At 44.1% G+C, this 20,999-nt stretch overlaps 1 protein-coding gene and 1 pseudogene across 4 annotated transcripts in view; both read left to right on the forward strand.

Moving 5' to 3' along the window:
• The first annotated feature begins 13 nt into the window (after nt 1-13).
• On the forward strand, nt 14-1,979 carry LOC147436334 (uncharacterized; annotated as a pseudogene).
• Nucleotides 1,980-4,580: 2,601 nt separating this feature from the next.
• Nucleotides 4,581-20,999, forward strand: part of LOC147436335 (uncharacterized) — a 35,027-nt gene continuing 18,608 nt past the window's right edge. For 2 of the 4 annotated variants that reach the window (XM_086489259.1, XM_086489262.1), the window contains exons 1-2: nt 4,581-4,732; nt 5,856-5,949. In XM_086489259.1, coding sequence (XP_086345385.1) covers nt 4,649-4,732; nt 5,856-5,949 — 178 coding nt within the window. In that variant the 5' untranslated portion in view covers nt 4,581-4,648. Of the gene's footprint in view, nt 4,733-5,855; nt 5,966-20,999 lie in introns of all 4 variants that reach the window. The other 2 variants (XM_086489261.1, XM_086489260.1) reach the window with 2 other exon arrangements.

Below are 20,999 nucleotides of genomic sequence, written 5' to 3' on the forward strand. Positions count from 1 at the left end.
AAGTTGCAAGCAAATCAAGCAACCTCCACTAGCTCTCTTGGCCAAGCCTACGTTTCCAAAGCCAAGGATTGCAACAATCAGAACCCCTGCACCAGAAAGTACTCCTCCAGATAAAGCACAAAAACCACCATCGAAGCAGCCTACAAAGCGCACACAACTCACATGGACGGAGGAAGACATGGCAAAAGCTCTCAAGGCACGGGATAATGGTCTCTCCCTAAACAAATGTTCCCTTCAATTTGGCATGAGTCGAACAGCCATTTCCAATTGGGAAGAGGGGAGAACTCAAACCAAGAAGAAGGGCCCCTCAACTCAATTGACAACAGAAGAGGAGGATGCATTACTCAAGTGGATATTCTTGAAGTGTGAGCCAGGGCATGGTGTATCCGTTTTAGATGTGAAACTCAAAGTGGCAGAAATATGTCAAACCAGGCACACACTATTTTCAAACGGAATTCCAGGTAAAAGCTGGTGGGATAGCTTTCGAAAACGCCATCCAAAATTGGTTTTTCGTGTTTCAGAGGGGCTCGATCAATCAAGAGCAACACGCTTTAGACCAGAGATAGTTAAGTCACTTCATGACAATCTTCAAAAATTGTACAACGAGCATAACTATCCACCAACCAATATTTGGAATGCAGACGAGACAGGTTTTCAAGGGTCTAGGGACAAGGGGATGAAAGTTCTTGCAAGAAAGGGTTCAAAAGCTGTCTACGGAATTACATGCAACTCTAGAGAGTGGATGACTGTGTTATGTTGTGTTAATGCTGCAGGTCAAGCTATTCCATCATTCTACATCTTTAAGGGAAGCAGAGCGACTGGCAACTATATAGAGGATTGTGAAGAAGGGGCTGTAATGGATATGCAGAAGAAAGCGTGGATGACAGGTGAGTTATTTCAAGCATGGCTCAAGCACTTAGAGAAAGCAATTACTAAAAGCATAGGGAAAAGTAGAAGACATCTTCTAGTTTTAGATGGTCATGGGAGTCATGTGTCATTGGAAGTTGTTACCAAAGCTTGCGAATCTGGGATATACATACTTACATTACCTGCACACACATCACATAAACTACAACCTTTGGACTTCTCTGTTTTCAAGTCTTTGAAGACTCACTTTCGCAAGGAAAGAGACATATGGCAACAAAGGACATGTTCAAGACAGGCAACAAAATCAGTGTTGGCTTCAATAGTGGCAAAGGCCATTTCCTCTTCATTTACTGAGTCCAACATTAGAGCGGGCTTTCGAGCGACAGGGATTTGGCCTCTAAATCCTTCTGCTGTGGTATTTGAAGGCATGCCTTGCAATCATACCAATTTGACTGATGATCCTAGTTCAGCTATCGAAGAAGACATCTCGCAAGTGCAGTCAACCCCAGTACACGGAAATATTGAGGATGAGGCTATCTTAACATTGAATGATTTGGCAATTCAATTTGACCAGAACTTATTTGCAACAGATCATGTTACGACACTTGAAGACATGCCTGATCCTAAACGGCATGAAACAACTAATTTAGTGAGTTATACACTACTCTTGGAGGAAGATGAGGAATTGTGTGGAAATCAATCAACAGGTTTTGGAAGCCAGCCAACAGATTTAGGGGGAAATCAACAACCAGATGGACCAGACAATTCTCACATACATCGCTCTCAGCATTTCAAATCAGCTTCACTGGGGATCAACTATGAATGTCAAGCAAGCCAGTTTGCAAGTGAAAACACTCCACCTCCGTTGAACACTGAGGAAAGGGTGCGATCAACAGGTTTTGGAAGCCAGCCAACAGATTTAGGGGGAAATCAACAACCAGATGGACCAGACAATTCTCACATACATCGCTCTCAGCATTTCAGATCAGCTTCATTGGGGATCAACTATGAACGTCAAGCAAGCCATTTTGCAAGTGAAAACACTCCACCTCCATTGAACACTGAGGAAAGGGTGCAGTCAACAGGTTTTGGAAGCCAGCCAGCAGATTTAGGGGGAAATCAACAACCAGATGGACCAGACAATTCGCACATACATCGCTCTCAGCATTTCAGATCAGCTTCATTGGGGATCAACTATGAACAACAAGCAAGGCAGTTTGCAAGTGAAAACACTCCATCTCCATCGCACACTGAGGAAAGGGAACGCGTGATTGAACTTCTACGTATTCCCTCGACTGAAGTTTGCATTAGGCAAGTGAATAGAGAACCATTCGTTGACTTTACAAATAGCTTGATACTTACTTCAACACAATACATCAAGAGCATGAAGGCCAAGAACACAAAGAAAGAGGAAGTAGCAAAGGCAAAGGAGGAAAAGAGACTAGAAAAAGAGGCAAAGAAGAAACAAGCACTTGCAGAGAAGGAGACATCACGTCAGAGGCGAGAAGACGCTCAACAAGCAAAACAAGCAAGGCGGAATTGGGAAATCCAACAACAACAATTTGAAAATCGCTTGCGTTCAGTATTATGGGAAGGGGGTTCTTTGAGAGGCCTTGTCTACAAGCCACTTCACATGGATCAACCATTCCATGCTACTGCTCGTAGAAGACGGTTGGAAAAGATGCGTCATGCACGCTTGCAACATCATCAATTTTGAGCAAACTCTTTTGAGTCTTGATCTGTTTTCTTATCTATCCTAGCCAGGCTTTCACATTTGGTATTTTGTATTTTGATGTCCTTACCAAATAACAATCGGCTGTACTTTGGAATTTATTTTCCTATCGACACTATTCACTATGTTTAAGCCAACCAGAAGGGCACTTACTTTGTCCCTATTATGAGGAACTTACACTTCTATCTTTGACATATGGCATTGTCGTCTTGTACAAACAAGCAGGAAATTGTGGCTTTGTAGTCCAGACCCCTCTGCGATAGAGCCCGAAAGGTTATTGTGAGCGAGGTCCAACACCTCCATATACCGAGCATTTTGGCATATATCAATGGGCATCTCCCCTGTTAGAGAATTTTGCCTTGCCCAAAACCTAAACAGTGGCTTCTCTGGAAAATTACCATCTTTTGCAAATTTGGGCTCGCATGCGAGAATCCTTTCAGTGGTACATTGTTGTTAAGATGATCTCTATCGCTCACTACAAGCATAAATGCATAATGTTAAAGTTAAGACTTCATAGATTATGCTATAAGCATTGTGAAAGACTTCCACCTAGTACTTACATCTCAAAGTAGTTAACAAGAACAAGCTTCAACTTCATTATAGCTGAGTGAGAAATTCTCACCTCCATTCAGCCCTTGCGTCTTTGTCTAATCTGCGTTGTTGTTTTCTCTATGACGACAAAATCACAAGGTTTTCGACGTCTAAGAGCTTCGACAAGCATGTCCAATTTCCCAAACCTGGCAAAATCATCCCTGTTACATGAGATTTGGTCAAATTTATGGTTATGACATTCTTCTGTGAACTGTGAAGAATCGGAATTAATACCTTGTTGTGATGCATAGGGATTGTTCCCTACCCATGAAGAAGGCAGTAAACCCACAAGCTTGTTGTCATTGAGGCGACATTTGGCCAGAGAAATAGCCGATCCAAGAGCTGGAGTAATTGTGCCAGGTCTCCTTTTAGCACTTGAGAGCTTGATGCCCGTAAATCTCGAGGCTTGAGGTGCTTAATCTTTAGACTTGAGGCAAGTAAGCTGAGGGCACGTAAGCTGTGCAGGCTTGGTATGCTCCCACGGAGCATCACATTGGTGAGAGTCACGAGAGTCTTTGAAGCTGTGAGGTCGTCGGGTAAGGGATTGTCCTCAACTTGCGAGGGATTGTCCTCAAGAAGCTTCTTGATTTGCACTTTGCGCTGCAGGGGTCTGAGCTCGTCCAATCCGCGAGATTGTCGAGATTTGAGAGGCATCTGTGTGTGAGACGATTGTAGGTTTGAATGCAGGGCAGATTGCGCCTCCAAGCAAGGTTTCTTCTTCATCTTCTTTGTCAGGCATATACTGCTTTTATCATGAGGTTTTAGCTGTGTGTGTCAGTGCACGCGCTCACACCCACAGTGCTTTCTCTACAATGCTTAACACCTACAATGCCTTCAGCACCACAAGGTCGCCAGCGTTTGTCTTTGTTGCTGTAAATTGCTGATGTGAAGCTGTATTCAGAAAGTTGCAGTAGGAGGAGAATGACGCGGAGAACCTCAATGGCAGAGCTCAGCTCCATGCCAGGCCGTGAGCCATGAGTTAGACTGTTGGACATGCAGTACATATGTCGGGTGGAAGCTTAATTAGGGAGCACCCACGAAATATGAGTGGTACTCACCCATCCTTGTACTGGACACTTATTACACCATGGAGTGAAAGCCACCTCACACAATGCAGGGGATGCGTTGTCACGCCATTGGCCCTCATTTTTTTAACACATGAATTTGTAAAACCACAATTCACAACACCTACCCTCACCATTCAACCACTAACTTACCTCCACATGTAGAGGAACACCTAGCGATCCTAGCCAATACCCTAGATGTCAAAAATTTTGACATCTACCTCCCCAAAATACCTCCCTTTCTTAGGTGGCACTCTATTGGCCCCTTTACCCTAATGCATAAAAGTTTTATAGGTAAGCTCTTCATAAAGGGGAGCGATGGGATTCGTAGGAATCTGTGTACAAATGAAAATAATAACGAAGTCTATCACAATACAAACGAGAGAAGAAAGCAATGGGAGGAAGCGAGCGAAGAGAGTCTTCTGCCTATTCTCGTCTACTTCACGACTCTGCAGCTTCCATCGCCGAGACGCTCACGGTTAGTACACCTTGTTTTCTCTGACATAGGTCTGTGTGTTTTCATTTTTTTGCGCCATTCCTCGCTCCTCAGCTTCAGAAAGGGGCGCTTATAGCTGAAGTACGAAATACTGCTGTTTGATATGCACGGAAGCTCAACATTTTCGGAATTTCTGCATTCAAACCTGAGTGTGCTAATGCTGGTATGCCATATATTTTGGCTGGTTTATGACTGTGTCTGTATCTCATAGGATCGATAGGATCCCTCTACATCCATGTTGGCCAGTTTGAGTATTTTTACCGACGGGGTGTGTAGTCATGACAGTTCATGCGAGGCATATTTCCATGCCTGTCTGGTGGCTTCTGCTGCTTGACATGGTAAACACATGAAAGTAACAAAATTATGCATTGCTTCAAGATGGTTTATCTGGGTAGTAAACTTGTTAGTACTGCTCATGGTAACGTTCTAAATAGCTTCCTTACCAGTACAACAAATACAGGAGAAAAACAGCCAGTGATACGGAGTTACAAAAGATGAGTGATATCCCAACTTCACAGCGTCTGGCATATATAAAGACAAGATATTGCTTTTTGTAATTGTTACTTGCACAATTTTTGTTTCTCTTCTACAGCCATTTTAAATTATTTGCATGCTTATAATAGTGCCAAAGTTGTTCATCGTATCGTGCAACCCTTGCACGGGGTAGTCCTTAAGTTCTGAGTAACTCATTTGATGGATATTTAAACGTGACCAACGAGAGGGCCCAAGGCTAAGCAATTAGCCCATGCGGCTAGCAGGCCCATCAGAAGAATGGAGGGTTTCAGTATTTCTTCAAGATTGCCAGTAGATGCTCAAGCAAGACTCTATGTAAACATCATCAAGCAGTGATGTTGATAGTGCATCGTTATGTGGAAGTTTTATGATTCGTGTGGGTGTGTCATATGTAATCCAATGAGTTGTTGGCAAGTACAGACACTTATTTGAGCTTTATGGACATACAGAACTGTTTGCACTCGCAAACTGGCAATCTATGTCTGCTCAAAGTACAAACATTTTCTACTATGGAGTACATTTCAAAGTTACACTTAATGCGTAGTAGCTTTATGATTTAAATTGAATTGGGTGAACTTGTGCATGCTTTCAGTTATTTGCTGAGCCTGCCCCTGCTGGAGTGACAAAAGTTGAGTGGAAAGAAGCCATCACTGCAGCTGAAGGTGTTGTGAGGCATGCAACTACAGGTGAAATGTCTGCATAGTAAGGTTGTCGAATGCTAGTCTTCATTTTTATTATGATGTGTGTGCATGGGGTGTGTCTGTTGAAGTATATATGGATACTTATTACCAAATTCAACAGCCACTAACATCAGCGAGGATGTTTTAGTATTCTAGTTGATTCTATGGACGATGCGTCATGATGCTTATGACTATGTTATCTTGAGAATGACCACCATGGCTTCATGCATAAACACGTAAATGTTGCATTTTTCTTTTTACAATGTGAGGAAGAGTCATACAAATATTTGTTTATGCCATTTTAACAAATTCGTAAATTTTGTATTTAGTTATTGTTATACCAATTGTTTTGTAGTTGCGATTATTCTTTGTATTGGAATATAGTACTTTATTCCAGGCTTCACCATGAGGAGACATATCTTGATGGTTATATTGGTCTTATGGGTGACTGCCATGAGTCTATAGCTGCACTTTCCTTCATAAGTGAATCTGCGCTCTTCCTGGATTCATCTAAGTATGTATAGAGTGGACCTTATTTTACCCATACAGACATGTATTTGTAGTGCAAGTTATGTTAGACCACAACAAGGAGCACTAGGAGGAAATGAAGGGTCTGATGAAGTGAAGAGTTTTGCTTTTGCTTTGAAGCCAAAGAAGGATGTGTTACTGGTTACAATGATATTGATTATGTAGGAAATGTGAGTCCCAATCATGTCGTACATCAAAGAATGTACAATAGATGTATAGATAACATTGGCAATTTCTGACCTTTTCCCGTCAAATTTGGGACGAACCTCTTCGCTAGAGGCAATGGAGTACTTATTTGGCACAAGTTTGTGATGTGGCACCAACTTAAAAGATGGGCCTCGAGGACCAAGGGGTTAAAACCCGACCAACTTACGTACACCGGCCGAGGGGCCTAAACCTTAAAATGACAAAAGTGTAAGGGCTGCAGGAGATTTCCACGGTTTTCACTGGATGCCACGTGGCATTGCTGTATGGAAAATCCCAGAAATTGCGCTAGCTGATTTTGAGCTTTTGGCGCCATGCTTTTGAGAGCAAATGCTTTTGAAGACCAATGCTTTTGAACTTGAGCCTTTGGGGCTTTGCTTTTGGCAACCCTTGTATTGTTTATAAGTGTCCTAAGGGCCACTCTTCCAGAGAGCATTTGGACGTAGAGTCTTGGAGAGAGCTGGACCCTCTGTGAGTTGTGCCTTTGTGAAGTAATAATAAAGAAATACCAAAAAAGGCGCCAATCTTTGGGGCTAGTGCGTATGGGGACAGAACTCCGCCGTTCCATGTCGACTCTCCTCTTCTCTCTCTATCTATATTGAAGTTCAGTTCAATTATTTGTAGTTTTTGTTCGTGTGTTGCTATTGATGTCTCGCTAGTGTCCAAACTTGTAATAGTGGCATCAAAGCTCAAGTGATTCTTCTTCTATGAATGATCCGATCCTTTCTGTAGCACACGTGGGTTCTAGTGGAGAATCCGACAAAGACGACACCTAAGAAAAGCAAAATCCTAGCGGGAAACGAAGGAAACCAATGGGAGTAAGCCTTATTCCGAGTAGTCGAGAGATGTTGGCAATTTTGTGGCAGGGAATCTCGACAAAGCAGAGTACAAATGTCACGTGTAGGTTGACACATGCATGAAAACATTGATCAAGTACTCCAAGGACCTGATCACTTGAAGAATTATCCGCTTGACGAGATGCACTCTAGATGGCATGAGGCCGTCCATTCTCGGCTCAAGTTGGTAATGAAGTAGAAAGTAAAGCCAAGTGCAGAAACGATACTCATAGAAAGAGTTTGATAAAGCTCTTGAGAAGAAGACAAACTAGTAGATGAAAAGCATGAAGCATGCAAAAGAGAAAATCAGCAGATTACCCATGATATTTGGGCCGGAAATCGATCTTGGTGGCTAGCAGATCCAAGAAACGTGTTCGTTTCGAGGATGACCCAAATTTTTCATTGTTTTCAGAGAGTTCTGCGAGTTTGCCTTCTTCTAGTTCATAAGAGGATGGGAAAGCGAAGAAAAAGCAAGAAAAGCAAGAGAAGGAGATATAAGAAAAAGTCTAGAAAGCACAGAAAGCAAGTCCAAAGGAGGTGATCTCATCCTCTTCTAACAGTTCAAAGAGGGGAACGAGACCAAGGAGTTCAAGGATGGGGTTCAAGCAGGCAAGTTTGACACATTTTCAAGCTACAAGGACACCCATTGAGCCCTTGAATTCATACAACAATTTGATGTTGCTTTTTCGGGAGGTCGTTTCTTAGAATGTTCCAAAAGGTACAAAGAGTGACATCTTATTTGAAAGGAAATGCACAGATTGGATTGTTTACTCTGTCGTTGTATAGAGGAGCACCTAAGAAGTGGATAAAATTCACTTCAGCATGGTTAATGGAAGAGTATGAAGAAGATGTCATCACGGCTTCGCATCATCTGAGAATGACGAAGGAAGACACTTTGGATGGAACCAAGAAACCGGTGTGTAGCTGTCACGTGACACATCTAACCCTATGTGTACGTGGACAAGCTACTTCATGACAAGGGTTCAGTTCAGTTTAGTCAGTCTAGAATAGGAAGTGATCTGGCACGTTTGTGAGTGTGTTCGCAGACCGTGCATGTCCAGGCACTTAGAGCTGATGCATATCCTCTGGTTGCACACATCATGATCATCAGCATCTCGAGCATTTTCCAGTGCATTAAACCTATTTTCCCTATTTTTGACATTTTTCACTTATTATTTTTAAGTGACTTTTGTTGGGAACTGGGTAGGGCAATTCGACTAAGTGAATATATAAGCAAACCTAGCGCTAGCACTTATGGGCAGAAGAGCAAGGAGAGCACATGCACCCGTTGCAACAGGCCTTTGGACAGCTTCTCAAGCAAGAACCCCCCAAGAACCCTGGCGTTTTCAGCAATGAACCAGCAGCATTTTCAGCTTTGATGCCTGGCGTTTTCAACCCTAAAGCATCAGCGAATTCAGCAAGCAAGACCAGCGTTTTGAAGACAGCCTTCCAGCATTTTTGAAGCAACAAGACCAACGTTTTGAAGGCTCAGCACTTCAGCGATTGAAGCCAGCACTCAGCGTTTTAAAGAACCTCAGATCACCGATTTAAAGAACCTCAGATTAGTGTTTTTCCCAGCAGCCCTAGCGTTTTTGCATCAGCCTGACACCTCAGCATTTTTGCAGATCTTTGCGATAGAACCAACAAGTAGACCAGCGTTTTCAGTTTTCAGCAGTTAGATCCCGCAGTAGAACTCCCGAACCACGCAGATCTCACCTTCCCGCAGCAGATCCTCGCCGCACGGTCAGATCCCGCGAAGTTTGCAGATTCAGCCCGGAAAACGCAGATTTTGGCATCTGCGTTTTCAGCGCGTCAAAATTCAGCAGATAGAGGTTTGCAGATTTCAGCCCTTAGCATTTTCAGATTTTAGCCCGTCTCGTTGTCGTCCTCATCGTCGGCAAGTCCAAGCATTGTAGAGATTTGTGCAATCAATAGTAGACCGCTCTTGCCACAGAGAGTGGGGCCTTCGGAGGAGGGTTTGACAACATTCTGGTGTCGTATTCTTCTCTCTCTATTTCTCAGTCTCAGCACCTTCATTCACAGTGTTCACCACTTTGTTTGTGTCCATTGCACTCTCTCACTAAAGGAATGGAAGGCTCTCCCTTCCGTAAGTAAAAGGAACCCTTGAGCACAGTTCGGAGCACTCATCTTGAGCAAAGTTCAACATTCACTTCCGCTGCACCTTACAATAACCTCACTAGTGGGCTGTAAACTTTGACTCTCACCCAATCTATATGTTGCTTAACTTTACCTGTACTTTACAACACAAAGTAACTTCACAGGTAAACCTGGTAGTGGAGTTCAACACTTCAAAACAAATCACGACTTGATAGCTAGAGCGCTCCCAAGTAGACAATGACACCCTGTTGGCCCCAAAGACTGGTGCCCCTTTCGGTATTTCTTTACTCTTATTGCACTTGAGAAAAACCTGTAAACTTCTACAAGTTGTTTCACTTTGACTGGGCTGAAATTCCCCTACTCTAGCCCAATTTTGGCAACAAAATGGTAGTAGAAGTCTCCACGGACAAAATCCCAAGTAAATGGTGATTTCCCACGCACTTTAGAGCGCTTTACGGAACTTGGCAAGAAGTTATAGCACACTGAATTCTTTGTTTTTGGTCTCCAATTTGAACACCTGTTTGGTGATTCCTTAGCTTCTCAGAAGCTCCTGGGACTTGTAGGCATCAAAACTGCCCAAAACGCTAAACCTGTAAAAAAACACAGCAGACTGTTATTCCCTATTTTGCATCATCTTGAGTGGAGCAAACACGTTTATGCGTGTCTCAGAAGGTCTGGCATGCACTGGGGCAGTTCCCCTTTGAATTTGATGAGTTTTCACGTAAGAAAACTCTTTGTTTTTGCAATTCTTCGCGATGGAACTGTGTGTACATGTGGGGGATTAGCAATTAGCTAATAAAATTCCTGTAAAGAAGGCTCTTTGCCTTGGCAAATGCGCATCAAACACAGAATTGTACATGCCATTTGAGAAGCCCAACTAGTGGGGCATTACCATATGTGCAAAGGGGGGGGAGAGATGCGTGAGAGAAAATCATTGCGCTACATGAGACAAGGGAGAAGGCAAGCTTTCCATTAAAGTTGTGATCACCTGCACCCACTACTCACTCACACACTGTATTCACTCATGATAAAAAATCAGCCCCCTTCTCACTTTTGGGCGTCCTCGCTTGGGATAAGATATTCTGGAGTGTGTTGGTGTGCATGTTGCTCCCCTAGTGCCATGTATCCACTTTGCTCATTTTGGTTTAATTTCTAGTATCCACCAACTTATCAAGTCCTATCGAGAGGCCTAAATGACTAATTGAGCCTAGACACTTCTTTACTAGTCAAATTTTAGTACCGATCGGCCCAACTATCTTGTGGCTGCTTGGCCTTGACTCCTGTAGGTTAAACTCTCGGCCAACGGCCGTTTCACAGTGGCTATGCAATCCGGGCATTTGTGATTTCAGTGCCGATCGGCCCAACTATCTTGTGGCTGCTTGGCCTTGACTCCTGTAGGTGAAACTCTCGGCCAACAGCCGTTTCACACTGGCCATGCAATCTGGGCATTTGTGATTTCTAAAAGAGGGTCTCAAAAATTAAATAAAAATCAAGGGAAGGAACCCAAAAAATAAAGCTAGTGGTTTTCATAGCCTCATGACAATGACTATTGCAAGAGGTTTTGGGATATCTTTTTGCCAATGTTCTCCATCGGAGGATCACTTTCAAGAACCAAGTTGAGCAGTTTTGTTGCGGTCTACCCAAAGAGATACGGTGAGTTTGCTTGCAAAAGAAGTTTGATTTCATTCAAAGACTAATAGGTCATGTCAAACAGGGTTTTGGTATGCATGTCGACTCATTGACCTATCCTACGGACAAGCCAGTGTCCACCTCAATGGGGCAAGAGTCTTCCAAGAAAAAGAAAGAACCAAGGCAACCAATTGTTAGGTCATGAGAGAGTTCCGAAGAACTAAGGGAACCAACTGATAGTTCATTAGAGAGTTTCGAAGAAGCAAGGGAATCAGCTAATAGTTCATCAGAGAATTTCGCATATTTATATTGATGTACCAATGGATAGGGGAGGCCAGGACAGCATCCGACAGGTCCCAGGGTACAAGAAGCAGAACAGGAAAGGTAAGCTAGGTCGACTGCGAATTTGGTCAAGGGCAAGATTTTCTGGTTCTCGATGCAAAGTGGATGTGCGAAGAGAAGCTATGTTCAGTTTTGAGCTGTATGTCACAGGGCGGGCACCACGTGCCAATAGAAAAGAATAGACTGAACAACTTTAAGCACTTCAAATAACAACTGAACTGAAGTGGAGAGAGAGACGACACGCGACACGGAGTGGCGGAATTCCACCCCAAAGAGTATTGGCCCCAAACCTTGGCGCCCCTTTCGGTATTTCTTTATATTGCATCATCAAAGTACAAGCCGGTACTCCAGACTTTGCACCTTCTCCAGGAAGCATGCCAGAGAATGAGCCCTAGCCTCATATTTAAAAGCCCTTGGCTTGAAAAGCAGTTATAGTAAAAAGCCTTTAAAACTCAAAAGCTTCTGGTTCAAAAGCAAAGCCAAAAAGCTGCCAGCGCAATTTACGAAAATCCGTACAGCCTGCCACGTCATCATGTCAGCGCAATTTTCGGAATTTGTCTGCTGCCTTAGGGTTAGGGTTTTTTAGGGTTTTTGGCAGAAATTAGGGTTTGCAGGTTTTAGGGTTAGGGTTTCCAGCAGTTAGGGTTTTTGGTTTTAGGGTTAGGGTTGGACAAAATTAGGGTTTCGGGCAGAATTAGGGTTTTTGCTCTCGGGCAACCACGTCATCACTTTGTGACACTTCTTCTGTTGCTTGTCCTTCTTAGGGTTTAGGCTCCCCGGCCACATCTGTAAGTTGGCTCCATTCTTTAGGCCTTGACACGTCAGCAGTTTGTTACACTGTACCTTGAACCTTTTGGATTATTAGCAGTGTCTATTTCGAAAGTTACCGACACATCAGCAGGTTGAATCTGGTGCGGTGTGGATTGCACAAGAGGGGAGCCACTCCACTCGTTTGTCACAGATTGGCCAGATCGAATAAAGCCACTAATGTCTCTTTGAGATTTTAGGGATACTGACAGACTAACAATATTTTGCGGAATGACTTTATGAAATATGTACTTTGAATCGTAAATTTCCTAGATTGAACATGCTCTTTCATGTGTGTAGTGTTAAGAGTATGTGTTGGAAAGATGAAAGGTTTGCAGCATTTTGTCTAATGAATGATTTGAACTTAGTGCATCTAGACATTTGTTAGAGATCAATGGGATCTGGATGTGATGGCTAAGTGAATATGAAGTGAATGTGATTCTAGTACATCAAATTTCTCTATGGATGAAATTATTGGATACTATTGAGAGTGCATCAAGAGTTCCGGAAAGATGAGATGGCTACTTCGGGATCTAGGTGCATCAAGAGTTCTGAACTACATGAGATGGCTAGATTGACTGATTGAAACACGTTGTTTACTGTAAACTAAGTGTGTGATTTGTGAACTGCATGCTCTGTGAATGTATTGTCTTGTGGATATGGTCATAGGCATGGTTTGCTTGAAAATATAGAAGAAGGATATGAAGCTAATAGTAACGAGATTTTGCAGATCAAGACATCCGTGAAAAGATCAGCATGGTGTGGATGTGATTGTTGAATATCATGATTTGTATCTTGGACCCTTGACAGAAATGTGATTGATCAATGACTGATGTCTTTATGCAAGTGCTGGAAGCGTGCAGTCTAGTGCATGGGTACATAGAGTTGGTGTCTACTGAAGAAATTTTTTGGCCTTTGTTTGTTTTGCAAGCGTAATCAAGGGTGATTACAATTCTCTCAAGGGGAGGTATGTCACAAGCTTGTGACGTGGCACCAACTTAAAAGATGGGTGAGAAGACCAAGTTTTAGGAGTTTAAAAACTCAAACGTGACCACCTTATGGACACCGGCCGAGGGGCCTAAACCAACCCTAAAATGACAAAAGCGTAAGCACTGCACAAAATTTCTGCAATTTACATTAGGATGCCACTTGGAATTGCTGTACGGGAAATCCCAGAAATCGTGCTGGCTGATTCTAAGCTTTTGGTGCCATGCTTTTGAGAGTAGATGCTTTTGAAGACCAGTGCTTTTGAACTTGAGCTTTTGGGGCTCTGCTTTTGGCAACCCTTGTACTGTTTATGAGTGTCTCGAGGATCACTCTTCCGCAAAGATCTGGACACAGAGTTTCGGAGAGAGCTGAACCCTCGGGGTGTTGTGCTTTTGTGAAGCAATAATAAAGAAATATTGGAAGGGGCATCAGTCTTTGGGGCTAGTGCATCGGGGGACGGAACTCCGCCGTTCTATGTGGACTCTTCTCTTCTCTCGCTATCTCTATTGAAGTTCAATTTAGCAATGTGCAGTTTTTGTTCATGTGTTGCTATTGATTTCTTGCTTGGAGTGTCCAAGCGTGTAACATATTGGCTTCCCACTCTATATTGAAATGTTAAAGTACTTGCGGATGTACTCTTCATGTGATAAGTAAACAAGCTTCCTACCCTTTGCTTCGTGTGGAAAATTGTACAGAGTAGTCAATTCTCTCTTAGTATTCTTTGCACATAAATCTTGAAAGGCCTAATTAGAAATAGTCTCGACCATTGTCGGTGCGCAAACACGTAACGTTCTTCCCACACTAATTTTGTCACCCAAGTGATATGGTGACTATGACATATTTCTATACATGCTTTATGTTAGTCCCTCGCCGGATCCATCCTGCACACATTGGCCTGACACAGTCCATACACATAAACGAATGTAGAGGGCTGACGTAGGAGCACCTCCCAGCCATGGAGCGAGTACGGGCTCACCCCTAAACCTAGGAGCTTGCAACCAATGGGCTAGCCTCTACCACAAGGACTGGTGTCCTATACCACCAAGCCGTCACTGATACGGGCGTACATGTAGAGCTGCCAAGGACCTAGAGTCCAAGTGTGGTGATCACACAAGGTGGCTCACTAATGAGCCTTGGATCCTATTCATAGGATTCCTTAACGGGCCTAACCATAGGGCCATGTTTACACGTGGCCGGAGATAGCTCATGCGACCATCCTTATGTTTGGAGACGTAACACTTCCCCCCTTATTTTTAATTGATTCCCTCAGCAATATTCTCGATTATAAAACCAAGAAAATAACTCTTCAACGATTTTATAGATTCCAGAGTAGCACTAGACTCGTTGATGCTTCTAGTTGATCAACTACTCGCGAAGGAAGCCTTTCAAGTGGAATGAAATGAGCGGTGTCCTCGAAACTTGGGACAAGGAACGATTGGTTCATCTTGTCCCAACTGCTCCTTCAATCGCCCATCATTCGACGATTGCGCACTCTAGAGGGGGTTGTGACTTGTGGTTTGCTATGGACACACCTATGCACTCATCAGAGGAGTTCACACAAGATATGACCATGCTCATGGCATATGGGATTCCGACATTCCCAGAGAGGACACCACCATCTTGGATAGACACTTACCACTTGATCTCGACAGGTCAAATCACTTGCTTACACAGGAGCATCTACATGGACTTAAGGAGAGGATCTTGGATCTCTTCTTGGACAGGTTCATTGCTTCGATCTACAGCCTGGAGCCACCTGGCCACACTAGGCTATAGGTTCATGCATTGACAGGATTCCGGTCTTTCTCATGACGGTTCCCATTTTCTCCAGATGTTTTGACTACAGACACCACATATCCTATTGGGCAGGACACTTGCAGGTCTATTGGCACTTCTTTTATGACAAGGAGTTATTTTCACACTCAGCTCGGGACCTTCACGCAGTATCTTCACCCTATATTGGCGAAGTACAACAGTTTGCTACACAGCTCGTGACGGAACTTTACCATGGAGATTTCTTGGCGGTTGGGACACCCCAGATTGCTGCTACACTCGCGGAGTTTGTCGGTGTATTGTCCTTCAATGGACATGACAACAGACATCTTCATCGTTTGCCTCACATCTTCGGGTTCATGCGATTTGTTCAGCATCATGTGCTGAGAGGGGGTGTTAAGACTTACACCACTCTATTGCTTCTGTTAGGTGGGGATGATGATGGAAACCAAAAACGCTGGGGTATCTGTGGCGAGGATGGAGACCAAAAACGCCAAGGGTGCTGATGGGGGTTCCTGCTGAGAAGGTGCGTGTTGAGCGGGAAGCTCCTGTTGCCTCTTCTGCCAGAAAGTGCTAACTTGGGTTTTGCTTATATATTAACTTAGCAAAATTGCCCTACCTACTTTTGTTGGAAAGTCACTTAAATTAATAAGTGAAAAATACCAAAAATAGGGAAAATAGGCTAAATGCACTGGAAAATTCCCCTGATTGAATTTGATGGATTCTGAAGGGAATACTGATGATCATGTTGTGTGCAACCAGAGGATATGCATCTATACCAAGTGACTGGGCGTGCACGGTCTACGAATAGACTCACAAAAGTGCCAGATCACTGCTAATCTAGACTGACTGGACTGACTGAACCTTGATCATGCTGTAGCTTGTCCACGGACACATAGGGTTGGATGTGTCACGTGACATCCCCTCCTTTTCAAAGTGGGGTACTGGTACCGAACTGTATGGCGTCGAGGGAGATCGCCAATAGCATCCGGAATCCTGGAAGGGACTCTTCGCCGGCCCACTCTGATGTGTGGGTCATGCGGTACTTGAACTTCATAAAGGTTTGCAACGCTTGCTTCTTTGGGCCGCGTCGAAAGCGACAGTCTTCTGTGGCTCCTTCGATGCTTCAGCTTCGTCTAGAGTCGTGCTGCTCCCTTCTTCAAGAATCTCCACGACTGAAAATTCCTGAAACCATTTCCAACACAAAAACATGAACATACCTATTCCATGTAAAGTGAGTGGAAAAAATCCTCCTCAAAGATTGGGCATGCAATGTAGATGAACAAAGAGACGGAGTGACCACCCGTTCATCGAACACATGCAAACAATGAGATCGAATCTTTCTCTTATGATCTAGAGCAATCAATTGTGGCAAAACACCATGGAAATGCCCACGCTTGGTGCTCATACTTTCATGTGCTCGTTCGGAAACTGTGTCATGCCAAGGAAGAGACATGGAATGTGACTTCGTTACATACATACTTTTCAGCTTTTCATGAAAAACCCGCATACATTCGTGCTCATCCATGAGAGAAACGTGCTCAACATACATTATGTCATGCCTAGGAAAAGGGATCACATAACGATGCTGACTAAAATACAGGAAACGATCACGAATGAAACACTCGAACAATGCGTGCGTATCAATCATGCGAACACATATTACTTCCTGTGAGGGTTCTGTGGACCTAGGCTCGAGAGCCAAGATCGGTTCTTCCTGAATGATCGAATCGTCCTGTGGGGGTTCTTTGGACCTCGACTCGAAAGCCAAGATCGGTTCTTCGTGATTGATCGAATCTACAACGAGGTTAGCTTCGCTAGAAAAAGCATCCACTAACACATCATCCTTGTGAATAATCACATCTTCTTTATGCAACGCATTATGCTGGTGAGAAATCACACCTTGATCATGCAAATCATCATGCTTGTGAGAAATCACATCTTGATCATGCAAATCATCATGCTTAGCAATATCATTCAAATCATCATCATGCTTCCCACAATCATGCAAATCCTGTGTGTCATGCTTTGGAGAAGAAGAGACTGAGAGGGTCTTCTTTTCCCGAATCTCTTGCATCTGTGCTTGAGCTTGAGAAAAGAGTCGCAAAAACTCTTCCCTTCTTGCTTTGATCTCGTGATCAAATTCTGCTTGTCATGCTTGGTTCTCTCGATCAAATTCTGCTTGTCTTTCTGCGCACTCACGATCCAATTTGGCTTGTCGTTCTTTGGCTTCCAAGCGTGCTTGCTCGCGCTCACGCGCTATGGCTGCCATTCTTGCTTCGCGTTGTAAATTCTGTTCCATAAACAACAGCTCCAACTCCTCCATTGGAGTTAGTGCAATCGTTGTCGTAGATGGGGAAGGGGGAGGGTCAGAAAAACCTCCTGGTGGGGAAAATTCTTCTTCGCCTCTCTCATGCTCATCACCTCCAAGCGAAGTATCCATTCCGCTTCGAGTGATGATCATTCGGAAGTCGTGGGTTCTTGTGGGTTCTTGTGGTATTGGGTTCTTAAGTTCACGAAGAACTTGGGTTCTTGAGGGTCTTGAGTTCTTAAGTTCACGAGGAACTTGGGTTCTTGAGGTTCTTGAGGTTTTCTTTCACTTGCAAATCGTGTTTGAGAAGGATCTTCTCTTCACCCGAGTTCTACTCCTTTTCGCGGGCGCACCCCTTCGCGGCCTTGCGCTCACACCAAGGTTGCTTTTTCCCACCTCACGTCGATTGGCCGGCCACTAAGTGCACGGTCCGCTCTCAATGAGTGAAAAGAGACACAAGGGGAGGTTGGACAAGCCCTTCCTTCTTGGGATTCCTGTCACTCTTCAAAAAACACGATTAGGAATCGACACGCCCAAGCAAACTTGGGTTCGTGCGACCGCAACAAGCAAAAAAATTCTTGTGATTCTTGTGGTTCTTTCCTTGAGTTATACAGAACACTGCCAAAGCTCTGATACCAATGTTAGGTGCAGCGGAATGATTGTTTGCGCTTTGCTCAAGATGAGTGCTCCAAACTGTGCTCAAGGTTCCTTTTGTTCTTATGGAAGGGAGAGCCTTTCGTTCTTAATGGAAAGTGCTATGATCACAAACAAAGTGAATGGACACTGTGCGTGCAAGTGTATGAGACTCAGAGAGAGAAGAGAGATACGACACCAGAGACGTTGTAAAACCCTCCTCCGAAGGCCCCACTCTCGTCAGCGAGAGTGGTCTACTTATTGATTGCACAAAGTGGTACAATGCGGATGCAATGGACTGATGCAACTTGGGGACTATGCAGATGACGACGACGACGACTTTAGGGCTGAAATCTGTGGTCTTCTATCTGCTGAATTTCGGGACTGTTTTGGGTGGCTGAAAATGACTGTTTTGGCTGCATTTTTATGGGCTGAAAATGGGGTTCTTCTGCATTCATCTAGGTCGTGTCTAATGCTGAAAACGCTGTCCATCTGCTTCAAATTGGGCTGAAAACCAAAAACGTTGATGGCTGATTGTAGCGTTAGTAAAAACGCTGGTCAATTCTGGGACTGTGGCGGTGAAGCAAGCTGAAAACGCTAGGGCACTGCGGGAGATGCTGAGGATATGCAAAAACGCCAGGGCTAGGTGGGGATGATGATGGAAACCAAAAACGCTGGGGTATCTGTGGCGAGGATGGAGACCAAAAACGCCAAGGGTGTTGATGGGGGTTCCTGCTGAGAAGGTGCCTGTTGAGCGGGAAGCTCTTGTTGCCTCTTCTGCCAGAAAGTGCTAACTTGGGTTTTGCTTATATATTAACTTAGCAAAATTGACCTACCTACTTTTGTTGGAAAGTCACTTTACCAAAAATAGGGAAAATAGGCTAAATGCACTGGAAAATTCCCCTGACTGAATCTGATGGATTCTGAAGGGAATATTGATGATCATGTTGTGTGCAACCAGAGGATATGCATCTATACCAAGTGATTGGGCATGCACGGTCTACGAATAGACTCACAAAGTGCCAGATCACTGCTAATCTAGACTGACTGGACTGACTGAACCCTGATCATGTTGTAGCTTGTCCACGGACACATAGTGTTGGATGTGTCACGTGACAGCTTCACAGGTCTAGGACATGCATGTACGCCTAGTGTGACTCCGGGCTTGCCACCCTTTGCATATGCATTTAGACCAACGAAACCGCGAAACGCGTTTTGGCAGGCCTGAAACGCGAAACGGGTGAAATGGCCGAAACGTTTCACCTGCAGGGTAAACGCTTGGAGTGAATCGACTTTTTTAAAAAAATCCCTTTTGAGAATTTGGGCATTAAATAGTTATTTATTTATTATGTATATGCTATTTCAAGGTTAACATAGCATGTGTCTCTCCTCACTGTACTGTGAACACCTATTTTGTCTACACAACACTATATATACACAAAATTGGCGTTTCGGTCTGACGCTTTAGCGAGGCCTTAGCCTAGGGTGAAACGTTTCGGGGTGAAATGTTTCTGGTCTGAAATGTTTCGGGGTTACGCTGATTTAGACTGCATCATTGTCCGGCTGCCCACCTTGTTCGTGCGTCCTCATATTTCATGTATTTCTTTTTTGGGTCGTTGGGTATTTTCCAGGCTTTGCCCTACCTCCCCTTGGGCACCTATTTATGGGGCCAACGGGTACCCACTTCCACAGATCACAGATCTCATCTAATTGTTGTGTATTGGGTCTTCTGCTCATGGTAGTCATGGGGGGACTGATCGCTCCCTCTTCACCATATCTTGCGTTTGTGTTCTCTCTCTCTCTCTCTCTCTCTCTCTCCCCCCCCCCCCCCCCCCCCCCCCCCCCCCCCCCTCCCCCACGCTTCCGCACACGCGCACTCTCATACCATCTGGGTAACCTGTGTCAAAGGAGAGGAGTGACTCCCCTCTTGTGCAGTCCCATCTGCACCAGATTCAACATTCAACCCTGCTGATCTACGAGATCTCTCGGTATAGTCAAAGCTAGACTGAAAGCCGCAAGGTAAAATTCCAATATTTGAGGAGTATCTGCTAGGTTCTCCTCCTCCATCCACGCATTCAATGCCGGGTAGTTCTTGACTAAGAAGCGCCGTTCACTTTACCTTTCTCTTTCCTTTCCTTGTGAGCCAGTATCTCTTCCGGAACGAGAATCTCCTCTCTCTCTTCTACTTCGTGTTGCTCCTTAGGCTCCTTGTCGACTAGCACCTCATACTTGAAAGATTTCAAGAGACTCACATGAAAAGCATTGTGACTCTTCCAATATCTGGAAACTTCAGTCTAAAGGATACAACATTTATCTTCTCTTGAATCTGGAAAGTGCCATAGTACGGCATTCTTAGCTTCGGAAAAAGCCGCTCCTTTCCCTTTCGTTCCTTAGACGTGCTTTCTCAAGTAGTAAGAGCACCCAATCATCTTCCTTCAACTGCAAGTCGCGTTGATGTCTATTAGGTGCCTTCTTATGCCGTGCTTGAGACTTCTCAAGAGCCTCTTGAACCTTGGCAAAAGCAGTGTTCAAATCTCTTGTATACTACTGATCCGCTTCAACAATCTTATCCTGGGTCTGGGGAATTTTTTGATCTACCAGCTAATTCCCTTTTCCTTTCTTTCCTTGTGCCCTGGGACCTGTGGGTAGCTTTGCTAGCATCCCTTGTCCATTGGCACGTCAGTTTCAATCATCGGACCCCTGAGACGCACTATTATCTGATCCCCTTTCTCCGAAATCCTCTGATGAACTTGCATCTGGCTCCCTTAGTTTGTCGGAAGCTTCGGATGTGCTACCATTTGATTTTTTCCAAAATCTTGTGATGAGCTGTCATCCGGTTCCATCTCGAGTAAATCTCATCAATCGGGTAATTCTTTAGGTATTTCGCC

The sequence above is a fragment of the Adiantum capillus-veneris genome, chromosome 18, assembly GCF_014529385.1.
Source record: "Adiantum capillus-veneris isolate H3 chromosome 18, ASM1452938v2, whole genome shotgun sequence".
Taxonomy (NCBI): domain Eukaryota; kingdom Viridiplantae; phylum Streptophyta; class Polypodiopsida; order Polypodiales; family Pteridaceae; genus Adiantum; species Adiantum capillus-veneris.